General features: G+C 33.5%; 1 protein-coding gene across 1 annotated transcript; it reads right to left on the bottom strand.

The window, feature by feature from the left end:
• Positions 1-5,154: 5,154 nt before the first annotated feature.
• Positions 5,155-10,819, bottom strand: LOC146750328 (uncharacterized). The gene is made up of 5 exons (XM_085498503.1): positions 10,552-10,819; positions 9,559-9,714; positions 7,700-7,837; positions 6,940-7,056; positions 5,155-6,583 (listed from the first exon to the last, which is right to left on the bottom strand). Exons 1-5 carry the CDS (start codon positions 10,681-10,683, stop codon positions 6,251-6,253), a joined length of 876 nt encoding a protein of 291 aa, XP_085354629.1. The 5' UTR covers positions 10,684-10,819; the 3' UTR covers positions 5,155-6,250.
• Positions 10,820-14,257: the final 3,438 nt, after the last annotated feature.

Raw genomic sequence — 14,257 nt, 5'->3', positions numbered from 1 at the left:
AGGCTAATTTCAAATAATTTATGCAGCAGTGTGGTAGGGTGCTCGACAAATATTTTAAGTAAAGCACAATCGGGCGTGATTAGTGCTTGCATGGAAGACTCCCTGAGTAAACGACCTGTTGAATTAATTTTTGTTTTTGTTTCATCACACAAATGGAAAAGATATAATGCATTTTTTCTTACTGTGATGTCAATCATGTGTAGTGAGAAATCGTGTCATTTTTGTTACATTTTCAATTATTAAAAAGTTTTTAAATTTCTCTAATTATCACGAACAAGTTGTTGATGTTGTCGGCACGTAGTGGGTGTTAACCGTTTACACTCCGTGCAAAATTGCTGAAAGTGATTGCACAATTGTGCAAAGCGATGGCAAAGTTGGTAGATATATTTGTATATATGACCTAAGTTGTTGGAATATTGAATTGCGCCGTTGTAAAGTCAACAAATTTGATAAAATCCACTTGAAAGCAGACTATAGATGTTTACATGAGCTGACTGTAAAATGTTATAAAACACCCTGCAAAGTTAGAAAAAGCGATTGACATGTTGGCGGAGTTGCTTGTATAGTTATGTCATGAAACCCCGCAGTTACATTTCGAAAACATTAAATAAATGTTCCGAGAATGTCTCGTATAGAACCATATTATCACATTAGCCAACCGAAAAATCGATAACAAACTGCTTACAAAGTTGTGAAAAGTGATTGCAAAGTTGGTAGTTTCGTTCGGGATTGATACCTGTAGTATCATATTAACAAGTCTCATAGTTGAAAATGTGAAACGTGAATATCAAACAAGCCATGCATTGCACAGTCCCCGTTAGTTATCAAATTTCAGATATATAGATTTGTTTATAGTAATATATCTGGAATATACCCATGTCAGGAATATGATTATGATGATTGTTTAACATTAAAATGATTGACATTTGTATTTTATCGTCAAATGAGTCCTTGTCCATAATGTGAGATAATGCTTTGTAACATCATTAATCAAAACAAAATCAACCATTTTGAATACATGTTGACATCTATAACATGATGTATAATGAATATGTGAAATTTGAACATAATCAGTCAAAGCATGTCAGAGATATGGCACTAGAACCACATTCATTAAAACAAAATGGCCGCCAGTTAACCATTTTAAATCCGATCTGAAAAGTAAAATGACGTGCATCATGAACCCATAATGTCCAATATATATAAAAAGTTTGAACAAAATCCGTCTGTAAACAGCCGAAAAATGCAAACACTGACTGGTCCACAGGATCAAAAAATGTAAGCCTTGACTGATCCACAGGATCACAAGGTGTGCAAACTTTGACTGGTACACGGATTACAGAGTGTGCAAACCTTAGTAGACAGAATCAAACAGTGTGAAAACCTTGACTGGTCCACAGGATCACAAAGTGTGCAAACACCGACTGGTCCACAGGATCACAAAGTGTGTAAACTTTGACTGTTCCACAGGATCACAAAGTGTGCAAACCTTGACTGGTCCATAGAATCACAAAGTGTGCAAACCTTAACTGGTCCACAGGATCACAAAGTGTGCAAACCCTGACTGGTCCACAGGATCGCAAAGTGGGTAAACTTTGACTGTTCCACAGGATCACAAAGTGTGCAAACCTCGACTGTTCCACAGGATCACAAAGTGTGTAAACCTTAACTGGTTCGCAGAATCACAAAGTGTGCAAAACTTGACTGGTCCATAGAATCACAAAGTGTGCAAACCTTAACTGGTTCGCAGAATCACAAAGTGTGCAAACCCTGACTGATCCACAGGATCACGAAGTGTGCAAACTTTGACTGGTACACAGGATCACAAAGTGTGCAAACCTTGACTGATCCACAGGATCACAAAGTGTGCAAACCTTAACTGGTTTGCAGAATCACAAAGAGTGCAAACCCTGACTGATCCACAGGATCACGAAGTGTGCAAACTTTGACTGGTACACAGGATCACAAAGTGTGCAAACCTTAACTGGTCCACAGGATCACAAAGTGTGCAAACCTTAACTGGTACACAGGATCACAAAGTGTGCAAACCTTAACTGGTTCGCAGAATCACAAAGTGTGCAAACCCTGACTGATCCACAGGATCACGAAGTGTGCAAACTTTGACTGGTACACAGGATCACAGAGTGTGCAAACCTTGACTGGTCCACAGGATGCCAGAGTGTGCAAACCTTGACTGGTCCACAGGATCACAAAGTGTGTAAACCTTAACTGGTCCACAGAATGACAAAGTGTGCAAATCTTGATTGGTCCATAGAACCACAAAGTGTGTAAACACTGACTGGTCCACAGGATCACAAAGTGTGCAAACCTTAACTGGTCCACAGGATCACAAAGTGTGCAAACCTTAACTGGTACACAGGATCACAAAGTGTGCAAACCTTAACTGGTTCGCAGAATCACAAAGTGTGCAAACCCTGACTGATCCACAGGATCACGAAGTGTGCAAACTTTGACTGGTACACAGGATCACAGAGTGTGCAAACCTTGACTGGTCCACAGGATGCCAGAGTGTGCAAACCTTGACTGGTCCACAGGATCACAAAGTGTGTAAACCTTAACTGGTCCACAGAATGACAAAGTGTGCAAATCTTGATTGGTCCATAGAACCACAAAGTGTGTAAACACTGACTGGTCCACAGGATCACAAAGTGTGTAAGTCTTGACTAGTCCACAGAATCACAAAGTGTGTAAACCTTGATTGGACCAAATGCAAGACCTTATACATAGGTATTCTAGATACATTTACAATCAATCAATCACCACACGCACCTTCTACCAATAATAGCATTACTCACATCTGTTATCCCTCTATGCCATACAAACAAATAAACATGCATGCTTGTAAATTTAAATTTGTAATTTCTTTTACAACAGCAGACTAAGGGATGTCATGTAGCATTGTCCCTATCATATATGCTTCATGGTAGCCAAAAAATTAATCACACTAATACTTCAATCTCATTAAAACTGTATTAATGTACACTACTCAACAATGTGTGTAGAACTATCAATTCTAAATAAATGCAATGTAAAAACATATCAACTACTTATTATACCATTCACTACAAGTACAGGCTAATTTCACATTAAAACCATCAAACATATTTCCACTAAACTATTAGCTAGTGAATCAATTCAAAGAGTACACTCTAGTGCCTATGCTCAGTTCAAATTTCAATCTTTCTGAATATGATCTCTCAAGTTGTATATGTGCCCTAAATATAAAGGATTCCCTCTATCAAAAGGCGATGTAATAAAAATATGAAGAAATGTAACAAGTGGCAGATGCTCCCAATTTGCATTTCATTTAAGCAAAATGCTGTAGTCAGTACTTTACTAACGGTGAGATCAAAGACAACAGAAACAAAAATATCTCTTAATAGTTTTGTGGGTCTAAAATATCATTATAATACATTGGTGCTTTTGGAGGTTAAAAACAATTTGAGTTTGTTTATATCATGCTACCGTATATTTTAAATTAGATATATTCGGTGAAGAACAATATTTTGGTAGTATTATAAGATATTTTGAATGTATAAGCTCTAGTTAATAAAGTTTCAGTTGCACCTGTAATAATATTTGGTTTGATATCAAATGATATTTATACATTTACTTGTATGACGTATACAACTCACTGAATATACACAATGTAATGCTTACAGATAATAACCATCAAATTTCACCTTTCTTTCCTAATAGCACTGACATGGTCAACACATTTCAAGTGAAAATATAAACCCTAAAAACAATCAATTCTGGTTAAATGCTGGAAAAACTATACACATGATGAAAATATCTGTATTTCAGGTTTATAGCTTTTTTAGCCTTTAATGACCTTATATGCAGCAAGACACAAAACTACCTCTAATAAAATCAGCAGTCTAACATGTCTACTTTCCTCAGCTGATACAGTGTGCACAAGAATCACAAGAATTCTACTTAAATCAACAAAGGTAGAAGTGGTATCATTGCTTCTGCATAATCTCCAATGATTATTTAATAATTGTATAAACTTAAACCAATATCATGAATGTTTTTCAGCTGACTTTCAAGTTAATAAATTTAGTTATGTTTGTACACATCTTCTTAGCATGAGCTAAAAGGTGAAAAACATTTATATCGCAAACACTTAGTATGAGCACAGAAAATTGGAATAACTTAGTTGAAATTTTAATAATATAAACAAATATATAAAAAAAATATTTGTCTTTTCTTTTCTACCCTTCTTACTTTGATCAAGAAGGCAATTACTCCTATGTAACTAATTATTAACAGTTTAATTGGTGTTTATGTTATTGATTGAACAACATAAAGATTGAAACTCGTAAAGACTATCTTGTCATATAGCTACTTTACCAAACCATAAGATGAAATCAGTTCCATGTTTGGCATCTGCTCAACTTACTTTACTTACTTTATAGCTAAAACTGAGAGCTCTGATCCATTCAGGAGTTTAAAATACATAAAAGCATATTATTGTGGCATTAGATTACAGTGCTTGGGATAGAAAGGAAAAAACAAAATTGTTATCAAAATTTCACTTAAGTTATTACAACTCCCTTTGGTATTGGCTAAAAAACTGCAAGTTGAGCTAAATATGAAGTTCTGTCTAGATCAGACATCACAACAAAATATCAATATTCGTTATGCATTTGAGGATTTACTATGATATTCATAAGATTGTACTACTTTCTATTATTCTGAATTTCCATTGTTCTTGTTTTATATTCATCATACTAAAATGTATACCTCCTGGGTTACCGAGAAATCAAAGTTAAAAGAACTGTATATATTTTTATATTTTTTGTTTGTTTGATAATCACTTAGTCTGTGCTAATTGCTGGGTTTCCCTATGTGTGAACTCCATGGAATATTAAAACTAATTTAAAAACAAATTGCACAAAAGAGCACCAATATATGGATCATCATGCCTTGGTGACTTACCAGACATTAATTTTATTCTTTGATATGTACTGTAAAACTTTGTTTAAGCATGTAATTTAAGCTAATTTAACTGATCTACAATTTCACTTATTCAAGATGTTGCTAACATAAAATAAAGTATATTCTCACAATGAGATTGTTGGCACTTTAGCTAAATTAAGATTCTGTTAATTCATGCATTGAGTCAAATTATACCATAGACGCAACCTGTCGTTATTTATTCACATCGCACATTTATCATACAAGAATTGCGTCCTGTAAACGCATTAATTTTCCGCTAGGTTTTTAATTTTTATATTTTTTTTGATAAGTGAAAATCGTTAAATTAAATCCATGTGAACTTGTAGAATAACAATAGAACCCATTGTTTCCCTGCCAAGCCGATGAACTTAAAACCCAATGAAATAGCTCAAAACATTAAAATTAAATATTGGTACAGTATTCATTGCATTGGTGTCACAAGTTTGATGCATATTTGTCGTTCCATTTTACATCAACTTTTCAACCACAGCAATGATGATACTAATGCAAAACAAACTTGATCACCCATGTCTCCGAGACAACATCTTTAAGAAATATTCCACTAAAATAATTTGTTTTCGAATATAACTATAATAAAATAGAAAACTGCACCATACCTTAAATAATATAGTTTACTTATTTAGTTTAATATCCATGTGTACTTTTAAACTGACTTGACAACATAAGGATTAATGTGAAAGTGAATCAGCCATTGGAGGAATGAACTATTTTATTTTAGAGTGTGGGAGAAATTTATATTTACAAGGTGTAGTCATATGCTTAGGCCAAGTCAAATTACAGTGTGTAATACATTAGTATTAAAAAAATAGGGTAAGTGGGTAGGTAACAAAAATTAGTGTTTTATTATATTTAATTTATTACTGCTCAAGTCATTGTGTACTTCTATATAAGACCATTTTTTTTCAAAAGAAACTGTCACAATACATAACCTGTGTATATTAACAAGATGTAATTATTCTTGGAGAATTGGGCCAATTTGTGAAGTAAATGCAACTAGTAACTTGAATTCACACCTCAAGCTTCCACTATTACTTTTACCCATAAAAGAATGTATGCCACTTTAATTTCAAGAAGTGAAAATCAAAGAAGTGAAAATTGTCAGAGCAAAATTCACAAATGGCAAAAGTTATCAAATTGAGAAAATTTCTAACTGTGGAAAATAAATAGTTTATATCACATGGTCAGCATGCAAAACTATGTAAGTCTGAAAAACATGTTATTTATTTTAACAGTCATGGTTAGCTTAGTTAGTGAACAAGCATTTTTCAACATGTTTCTCAAAGTCCTCTCTTTGATGGGCTGCAAACTCTCTTTCACAACGAGGACATTCTCTAGCGATATGAGAACCAAGAGAGGCTTCTACTTTCTCATCTGGACCATCCACAACTACTTCACTAGGAAGCATTGAATGTTGGCCTCCCCATGGATTTGACATGTAACCATGGTGGGCTTGCCCATATGCACAAGACGAATAAGGCACATTGTCTGTAGTTGTATCTTCAAAATGATGTGGTTGAAACGCATTCATCCTGTGATGTGACCCCATTTCTTGATTCTGTTGACGAAGCCGACGATTCTATAAAAAAGCAAAAATGACTCATTGCAGTTACCTAAGACCATTTTCGCCTTCCCAAAATAGGTCAAAAATATATAGTCAAAATTCACCAGCAATTATGTTGATTCTTAAGTGCTTAAAGATATTTCCCAAAAGTGAGTGTAAAACATCTTGATTTGTGACAATGTTTTCATGTGAAATTAAAGTGGTTTACAGTATTCAAACACCTGCATCCACATCTAATTAATAAAAATTCCATCAACTATAGAATAGGAATATACTGAAATACTGCATCAAATATCAGTGGTTTGCATGGTTGATCATGATCATGTCCAAAGGGTTACAAACAAGCACAAAAAAAGAATTAACAAACTTACCTCTAAGCTAAACAGTTTGACTTTATCTTCAAATTCAGTAAGTTGCTGATCATATTTATTTTTCATGTCTTCTCTATCTTTTCTCTCATGTTTGAAATCTTCTTCAAAATATTTCATCTGTAGCGCAATAAATAAATGTCAAATAAATTTTTCATTCCAATAAATTTGATCACCATCCATTGCTTTGTTTATTGGCATCACATCACATCACTAATAAACTCCCATACCTAATACATCAGGGTAAGGTCATGTCATTATAAATGGCTGGACATGTGTATTACTGGTCACTTCAGAAAAATATGAGGTTAGCACAAGAGTACAACGAAGCATGCACAAAAGCAATTTGATGATCATATTGATCTACACGTAGTGAAGGTTGATGCGAACTGTGTTTATTTCTGCCTGCAGTAATAATTTAGTGAGATATAACTGCCTGAAATATTAGTGTAAAAATATATATGACCACACTGTATCAGTCGCAGACTACATTATTGCTACATCTGATGTAACCAATGAAATAAGACATAAACGTGATGCCCATTTTTCAAATAAAGAAGACAATCAAACGCATCTATACCATGTTTGAGCACATCAGTACAGCATTTTATGGACCCTTGAATTATATTGTTTATTGATGGTAAATGTAAGATATATTATTCTTATCACAATGAGTACTATCATATAAAAAATGACTTGATTTGTAACTGGTCACATCAACAAATCTTTCATTAATTCTATATCACAATAAAAGACAACTTGCCTGTGTTTTCACAAGCTCTATTTCTTCATTTTTTTCTTCTTTTTCTTTTAATAGCTCTTGTTTTTCCTGAACAAGTCTCTCACATTGCTGACAGTTTTTCAGCTTTTCTTCCAGAAGCTGGCATTGTTTCTCCAGTGCCTGATAAGGTAAAAAAAATGCTATGACATCAATATTTCAACAAGAGTTGGCAGAGCCATCTCGATGCCGGGAAAATAAGAGTATTTAAAGGTGTGTTTTGGAGCAATGGATTGGCGAACAGACAGAAAAGCAAAGAAAGCTGAGGAAGAACTCCTGTGTCTGAACGAGAGGCTGAAATAAAAGATGACATAAAAATGAGTGAATTATGAAGATTTTTATCAGAAAATAATTATAGATTTTATATTAGATGTATTAGATCAATACAGTATTACCCACAGTGCACTATTCTCATAAGCGTGCATATGTGGAAGTTCATAGCCTGACGAGACCAACCCGATTTGCCGTCGATTTCCAGGTTCGGGTGCATTTCATATAATATATATATATATACAGGAGGATCGATATGGACTACATCGTCGAGTGTAGTAGACATACTTCCGATGGCAATAGGAAGTTCGAAGGAAGCCAATACAGTTCTTTTATAACAGACAAAGTAAATGGAAATCACATTTCAGTCCTCGTTGAGGCACAAATGTATGTAAATGAGTTGGTAAACAAGAGACAATGGCAACTCCACGTTGTGGCAGATTTACACACTACTACAGTTCGACTAAAGATTACAAACACCACAGTCAGTCACACAAAGTCCCCCAAATTTAAAAGAAATGTTTAAATGCGTTGGGGAACACGAGGCGAACAATTGTACTTAGATTACTCATCCACGTTATGACGCAGCGTTAAAATGGCAATTCAAAACTTTGTTTGCAGATTTCCCAGGGCAGATTTACATAATACTACAGTTTGATAAGTTTACAATCACCACCCCCAGTCAAACAAAATCCATCAAAAGGGAACTGCAAGTCGTATAATGCCAAAACAGTACCATGATTTCACAACTTTCAAAATACTTTCGCTTACAAAGCCTAAACTACAGAAAGTCGTAACACATAATTCGAGTGATGGTATAACAAAATAACTCATCATTTGTGAATCCAATTCATCAAAAAAGTATTAAAAAAAACATTTTCATAAGCATTTTTTTTATATAAATACACTTTGAAAAGAAACATGATTCATAAACATAAATCTATTTGAATACATTCTCACTACAAATTATACAATACTTATTTTCAATGGCGTTTCTTCACAGCACAAACTCTTGAAATCATGCACACGTGTGAGTACTCCGGTGACACATTTTATAGCTACGCCCAAATAGTCCATCATTTATTGCACAACTGTGACCAAATGACATTCTGTTAACAACCACACATTTTCATAAAATCTCCATGCACTTTTTGACCATTCATAAGTAAAATACACTACAATTTACTCCAGAAAAACAATATTCTTGGTACATTCCTACATTCTTGTATATTAAATGAGGGGTTCAGACACATTCCAAACGGAACACTTTTCTTGGACTAATAAGCTGGTCAATCCTTTCCCAGCAATAATTACAGTGGACAGCCAAAAAAAATGATCACAAAACTGCTATTTCTCTATCAATTGCCTATGCATTGCAACATTCTTAGCAGTGTTTGTTTTGACTTCAGACCTCCAATCACAAAAAAACACTATTCCTGGACTTCCATAGAAGTACTGAGTGGTAAAATGGTGAAACCATATACAATATATCCTTTTCTTTTCAACTATGTAATGTTCCAACAATTGTAGCATATTACTGTATGTATATTTTTTGTATTAACATGAATTATTACCTCTTTTTCCACTTTTTCCGCTGATGCTTGACTTCTTGTAATTTCTAGTTCTTCTGAGATTTTATTGTAAGCCTTCAGGTATTCTTGTACTTTATATTCCAACTGTTGTCTTTCCTGCTCTAATGCATACAGTTGTTGTTTTAGTGTATCTACCATCTAAAAATAACAAAGAGATAGCATGAACACATAGACAGCATTGGGTATGAATAATAACTGCAGTTTTCTGCATAGGAACGGTCTGTACAAGTAGGAACGGTTAATACACACAGCAATGTATCACCACTACCTCGACCATGTATCAAAATTATGACAAAATAGTGGTGGACAGAGTAGGTAAATACAAAATAATGTGACAATAATTATGGAATAAGTTAGTAATGTTTAAAGGAGCAAATAATCACCAAATAATGTAAAAAGAAACACAAACAGGTAATTTTGGCAGTGATCTCGCCAATACACCCATACAGTGGCACTATAATGGCGAGAATCTCTAAAGAAATAGAATCATTGATCACTTTATCTTTTGGGAACCAAATACTTTTCCTGCCATTTTTTATATTGTAAAATCATAATATATTTTAAAGTCCTTATTATTATTATCATTTGTATTTCATTTACTTGTGAAGCAAATTTTTTAGTTATTGTTACTTTGTTTTATACTCTCATAGAAGTGTTTAACCAATCAGACCTAATTTTATTTCAACCAATAAGAGAGAAGGTTCATACTTATCCACAAGTTTCCACCACTATATGCTTTCTGTAAAATGTAACACCTTTATATAGTATTAGTTTTAAGAGAATCCGGGTTTCTTATTCACATGTAAAAGTTACTATTCTAGTTTGTTAAGTGTTATTAACAAACCTTATGCATTTTTGTATTTGCATTAAAAGCTGAATTTGTATTCAGTCATCACAAAGAAAGTATACTCCCTATACCAAGTTATAAATAAAGTCATTATAAAGTGTGAATGAAGGATAAAGAAAATAACTTACTACATTTCCTTGTTGCTGTGACTCCTTTTCTTTTTCTTGCTTCTTTTCGTCTTTCAAAGCTCTTATTTGACTTGTATATTTTTCTTCTGTTTTCTCACATTCTTTTTCTATCTTCTCAATATGTTCACTCATTGCTTGCACAAGAGAGTGCTTGATATAAAGCGCTCTTTCTAATGTTTTTACCGAAATAAAAAAACAAGATACTTTTGATAATACTCGTAATTCTTGACAATATACAATGGCAGGACTTGGGCATCGAAGTAGTTTCCTTCAATGTCAAGGTTGTGCTAAACATTTTTTTTTTTCAATTTGTTAAATGCTGCAGGATTTTGTTCATATTAAATCGATAACTTCTGGAAAATATTCATCAATACTTTCTGACAATGAAGTATAAAACTACTCACTTTATATTCATGTGTGTCACAAAATATGATATATACATATATACATGTATACAAACAAACAGTCATATTGTATCACATCATAAATTATTGCATGCCATGTGTCATAATTTGTCTATGGTTTCCATCACATGACCAATTTCAACAAAATGGTACTTACTCTACCCTTAGTTTTCACATGACATTTCACATGACATTAGCTTTTCACTAGAGTAACTTTGCCCATGCTGTATCTAAAACAAGATTTGGTAACTTTTATGTGGTTATATTTAAACAAAAAATTGTTCAAAATCATAGCTATTTTCTGTTTTAGGCAAAATGAAAACAAAATTGGTGTTTCTGTGAACTGTCTGAAAAACTACTGGGTAAGTAAGCAGGAATATTTATTTTGTTTTTATATTTTATTTTTCCAAATGAGTTTTTTGTTAGAAAATAATCATGATTTATGATGTGAAAATGACATCTAAGTTTTTAGAACAGAATATATTTAACTTAAATGTGTATAAAACTAAACTAACATGTACATGTATATTGAAGTATATGAAATAAAAAAATGGTGGAATTAACATAGTTAAAATATTTGCATAGAAATAATAAATTGATATAATGCAGACTTGCACACAGACCCATTTGTACTACCACCTTCTGGCATATATAATTAATTCTTGACTGTATCATTTGTTTTATTTAGCTGTGTGAGGGCAGTGTTCCACTTTGGAAGTAACCTTTACAATATGACTGAATATTAGAGGAAACAGACATGTGACATAAAAGTCAGTATATTTGCTATATGACTGAATACATGTTTTATTGGGCAGGTTCAATAATAGTCAGAATATATAGGATACATGTACTAAGTCATTGCAATGTTATTAATTGGAACCTACTGGTAATGATAAACTACAAAAATATTGGAATTCAAACACATGCACATGTTTACATGTATACATAAAAACAATTATACATATGAATAAGAAATGACTGCATTTCCTCCTTAATACAGGGTTTTCCCAATCTTCTGTGAATCATACCAGTTCTCAGTGAAGACAGTTAGTAGTGCATGATTGTTACCATGGTAACAAGATCATAAAATAAATAAAGTATTAATGCTGAGTGCTAATACACTACATTAATATTAGTTTCATATGGAAACCCATTCAGAAACTACTGGTACTAAAGTTCTACACTTCAAAAATAGCAGGATTCACAATCTCCATTTATATAGCATACATGTATGAACTGTAGCAATGTACAGTGTTGAGTAAAGTAAATGCATTTGCACAGCACTGATACAAAAATGTCAGTTTGATATACATATACATATAGTACAACAATGAAATTTTTTTTTTGCTAATTCCTAATATGAATGAATTTGCACAATCTCTAGTTCTGATCTAAAATTTATTTCAAACCATATAGTTATATGCCTCTGCTACATAAAAGCTTGGATTGAAAACACTGCGGGGTAATTTATTCCATCTTGAACTTGTTTAGACAATGAAATGAATGAAATCTATTTTTTGCCAAATTCTTCAGCAAGTCAGTCAGCTTGTATGTTTTCATTTTTATTGCTTATACCTTGCTGTCACTAGTGACCTGTAGTAGTGAAATTAATTGAACCACCTGAATTGAGAAAATTGTGGCTACTTGTGATGTTAAAAGTTGCTTATAAAATGACACGCTCTTTATATATATATATATATATATATATATATATATATATATAAGGGCATGGCATTTATAATAAGACATTGAAACTAAAACCACTACATATAGTGAATTTTTACACATTTTTTCTGAGAAATTAATTAACTACAACTATAGACCTTAGAAGGTCTATGCAACAACCCATAAAATGTCCAATTGAAAAAAACAAATGTATCCCTGGTTACAAAACAATATGCTATTTAAGGTGAAACCTTTGTACACAAATAAAAACTCAGTCACTACATTGAAGCCACTTGGCAAATTGCCAGCATTTTGTATAGCTCTTATCATGTACACGCAGCAACCTTTACATGAAGACATGTAATAGTTGCACAGATAGTGGCTGTCTGGATTTTATTTCATACTGCACAAACATTGAATAGTAAATTTTCCAATTTGCTGCAAGATTTCGCATAATGTGTGAAATGTACGAATCGAACAACTGTTGCTAAAATCAAATTGAATTTCTTGTTTTATACATGTCGTACAATGTTGAGAGGAACGTTGTGTTGAGATACCCTTACTTCTACAAATGTGTATACAACATGTACAATGTAGCACATGATTGATTAAGTATGAAAATACCCAGACTGCAAATATAGGAGTGCAGTTTACTGCATCAACCTGAAAATATAGGAATGCAGTTTACTGCTTCAACCTGTAAATATAGGAGTGCAGTTTACTGCATCAACCTGCAAATTTAGGAGTGCAATTTACTGCATCAACCTGCAAATTTAGGAGTGCAGTTTACTGCATCAACCTGCAAATATAGGAGTGCAGTTTACTGCATCAACCTGCAAATATAGGAATGCAGTTTACTGCTTCAACCTGTAAATATAGGAGTGCAGTTTACTGCATCAACCTGCAAATATAGGAGTGCAGTTTACTGCATCAACCTGCAAATATAGGAATGCAGTTTACTGCATCAACCTGCAAATATAGGAGTGCAGTTTACTGCATCAACCTGTAAATATAGGAGTGCAGTTTACTGCATCAACCTGCAAATATAGGAGTGCAGTTTACTGCATCAACCTGCAAATATAGGAGTGCAGTGTACTGCATCGACCTGCAAATATAGGAGTGCAGTTTACTGCTTCAACCTGCAAATATAGGAATGCAGTTTGCTGCATCAACCTGTAAATATAGGAGTGCAATTTACTGCATCGACCTGCAAATATAGGAGTGCAGTTTACTGCATCAACCTGTAAATATAGGAGTGCAGTTTACTGCTTCAACCTGTAAATATAGGAGTGCAGTTTACTGCTTCAACCTGCAAATATAGGAATGCAGTTTGCTGCATCAACCTGTAAATATAGGAGTGCAGTTTACTGCATCAACCTGCAAATATAGGAGTGCAGTTTACTGCTTCAACCTGCAAATATAGGAATGCAGTTTGCTGCATCAACCTGTAAATATAGGAGTGCAGTTTACTGCATCAACCTGCAAATATAGGAGTGCAGTTTACTGCTTCAACCTGTAAATATAGGAGTGTAGTTTACTGCATCAACCTGCAAATATAGGAGTGCAGTTTACTGCATCGACCTGCAAATATAGGAGTGCAGTTTACTGCTTCAACCTGCAAATATAGGAATGCAGTT

Source organism: Saccoglossus kowalevskii, chromosome 1 (genome assembly GCF_978046115.1).
Source record: "Saccoglossus kowalevskii chromosome 1, keSacKowa6.1, whole genome shotgun sequence".
NCBI classification, from domain to species: Eukaryota; Metazoa; Hemichordata; class Enteropneusta; family Harrimaniidae; genus Saccoglossus; species Saccoglossus kowalevskii.
This window is presented reverse-complemented; position numbering and strand designations above follow the sequence as displayed.

Excerpts from the sequence above, each read along its gene's own strand:
- LOC146750328 (XM_085498503.1), bottom strand. The coding sequence starts at position 10,683 with ATGAGTGAACATATTGAGAAGATAGAAAAAGAATGTGAGAAAACAGAA. Across the intron at positions 9,715-10,551 it reads CACAGCAACAAGGAAATGTA|ATGGTAGATACACTAAAACA; the intron begins GTAAGTTATTTT and ends TGTTATTTTTAG. Across the intron at positions 7,057-7,699 it reads TAGAGCTTGTGAAAACACAG|ATGAAATATTTTGAAGAAGA; the intron begins GCAAGTTGTCTT and ends ATTGCGCTACAG.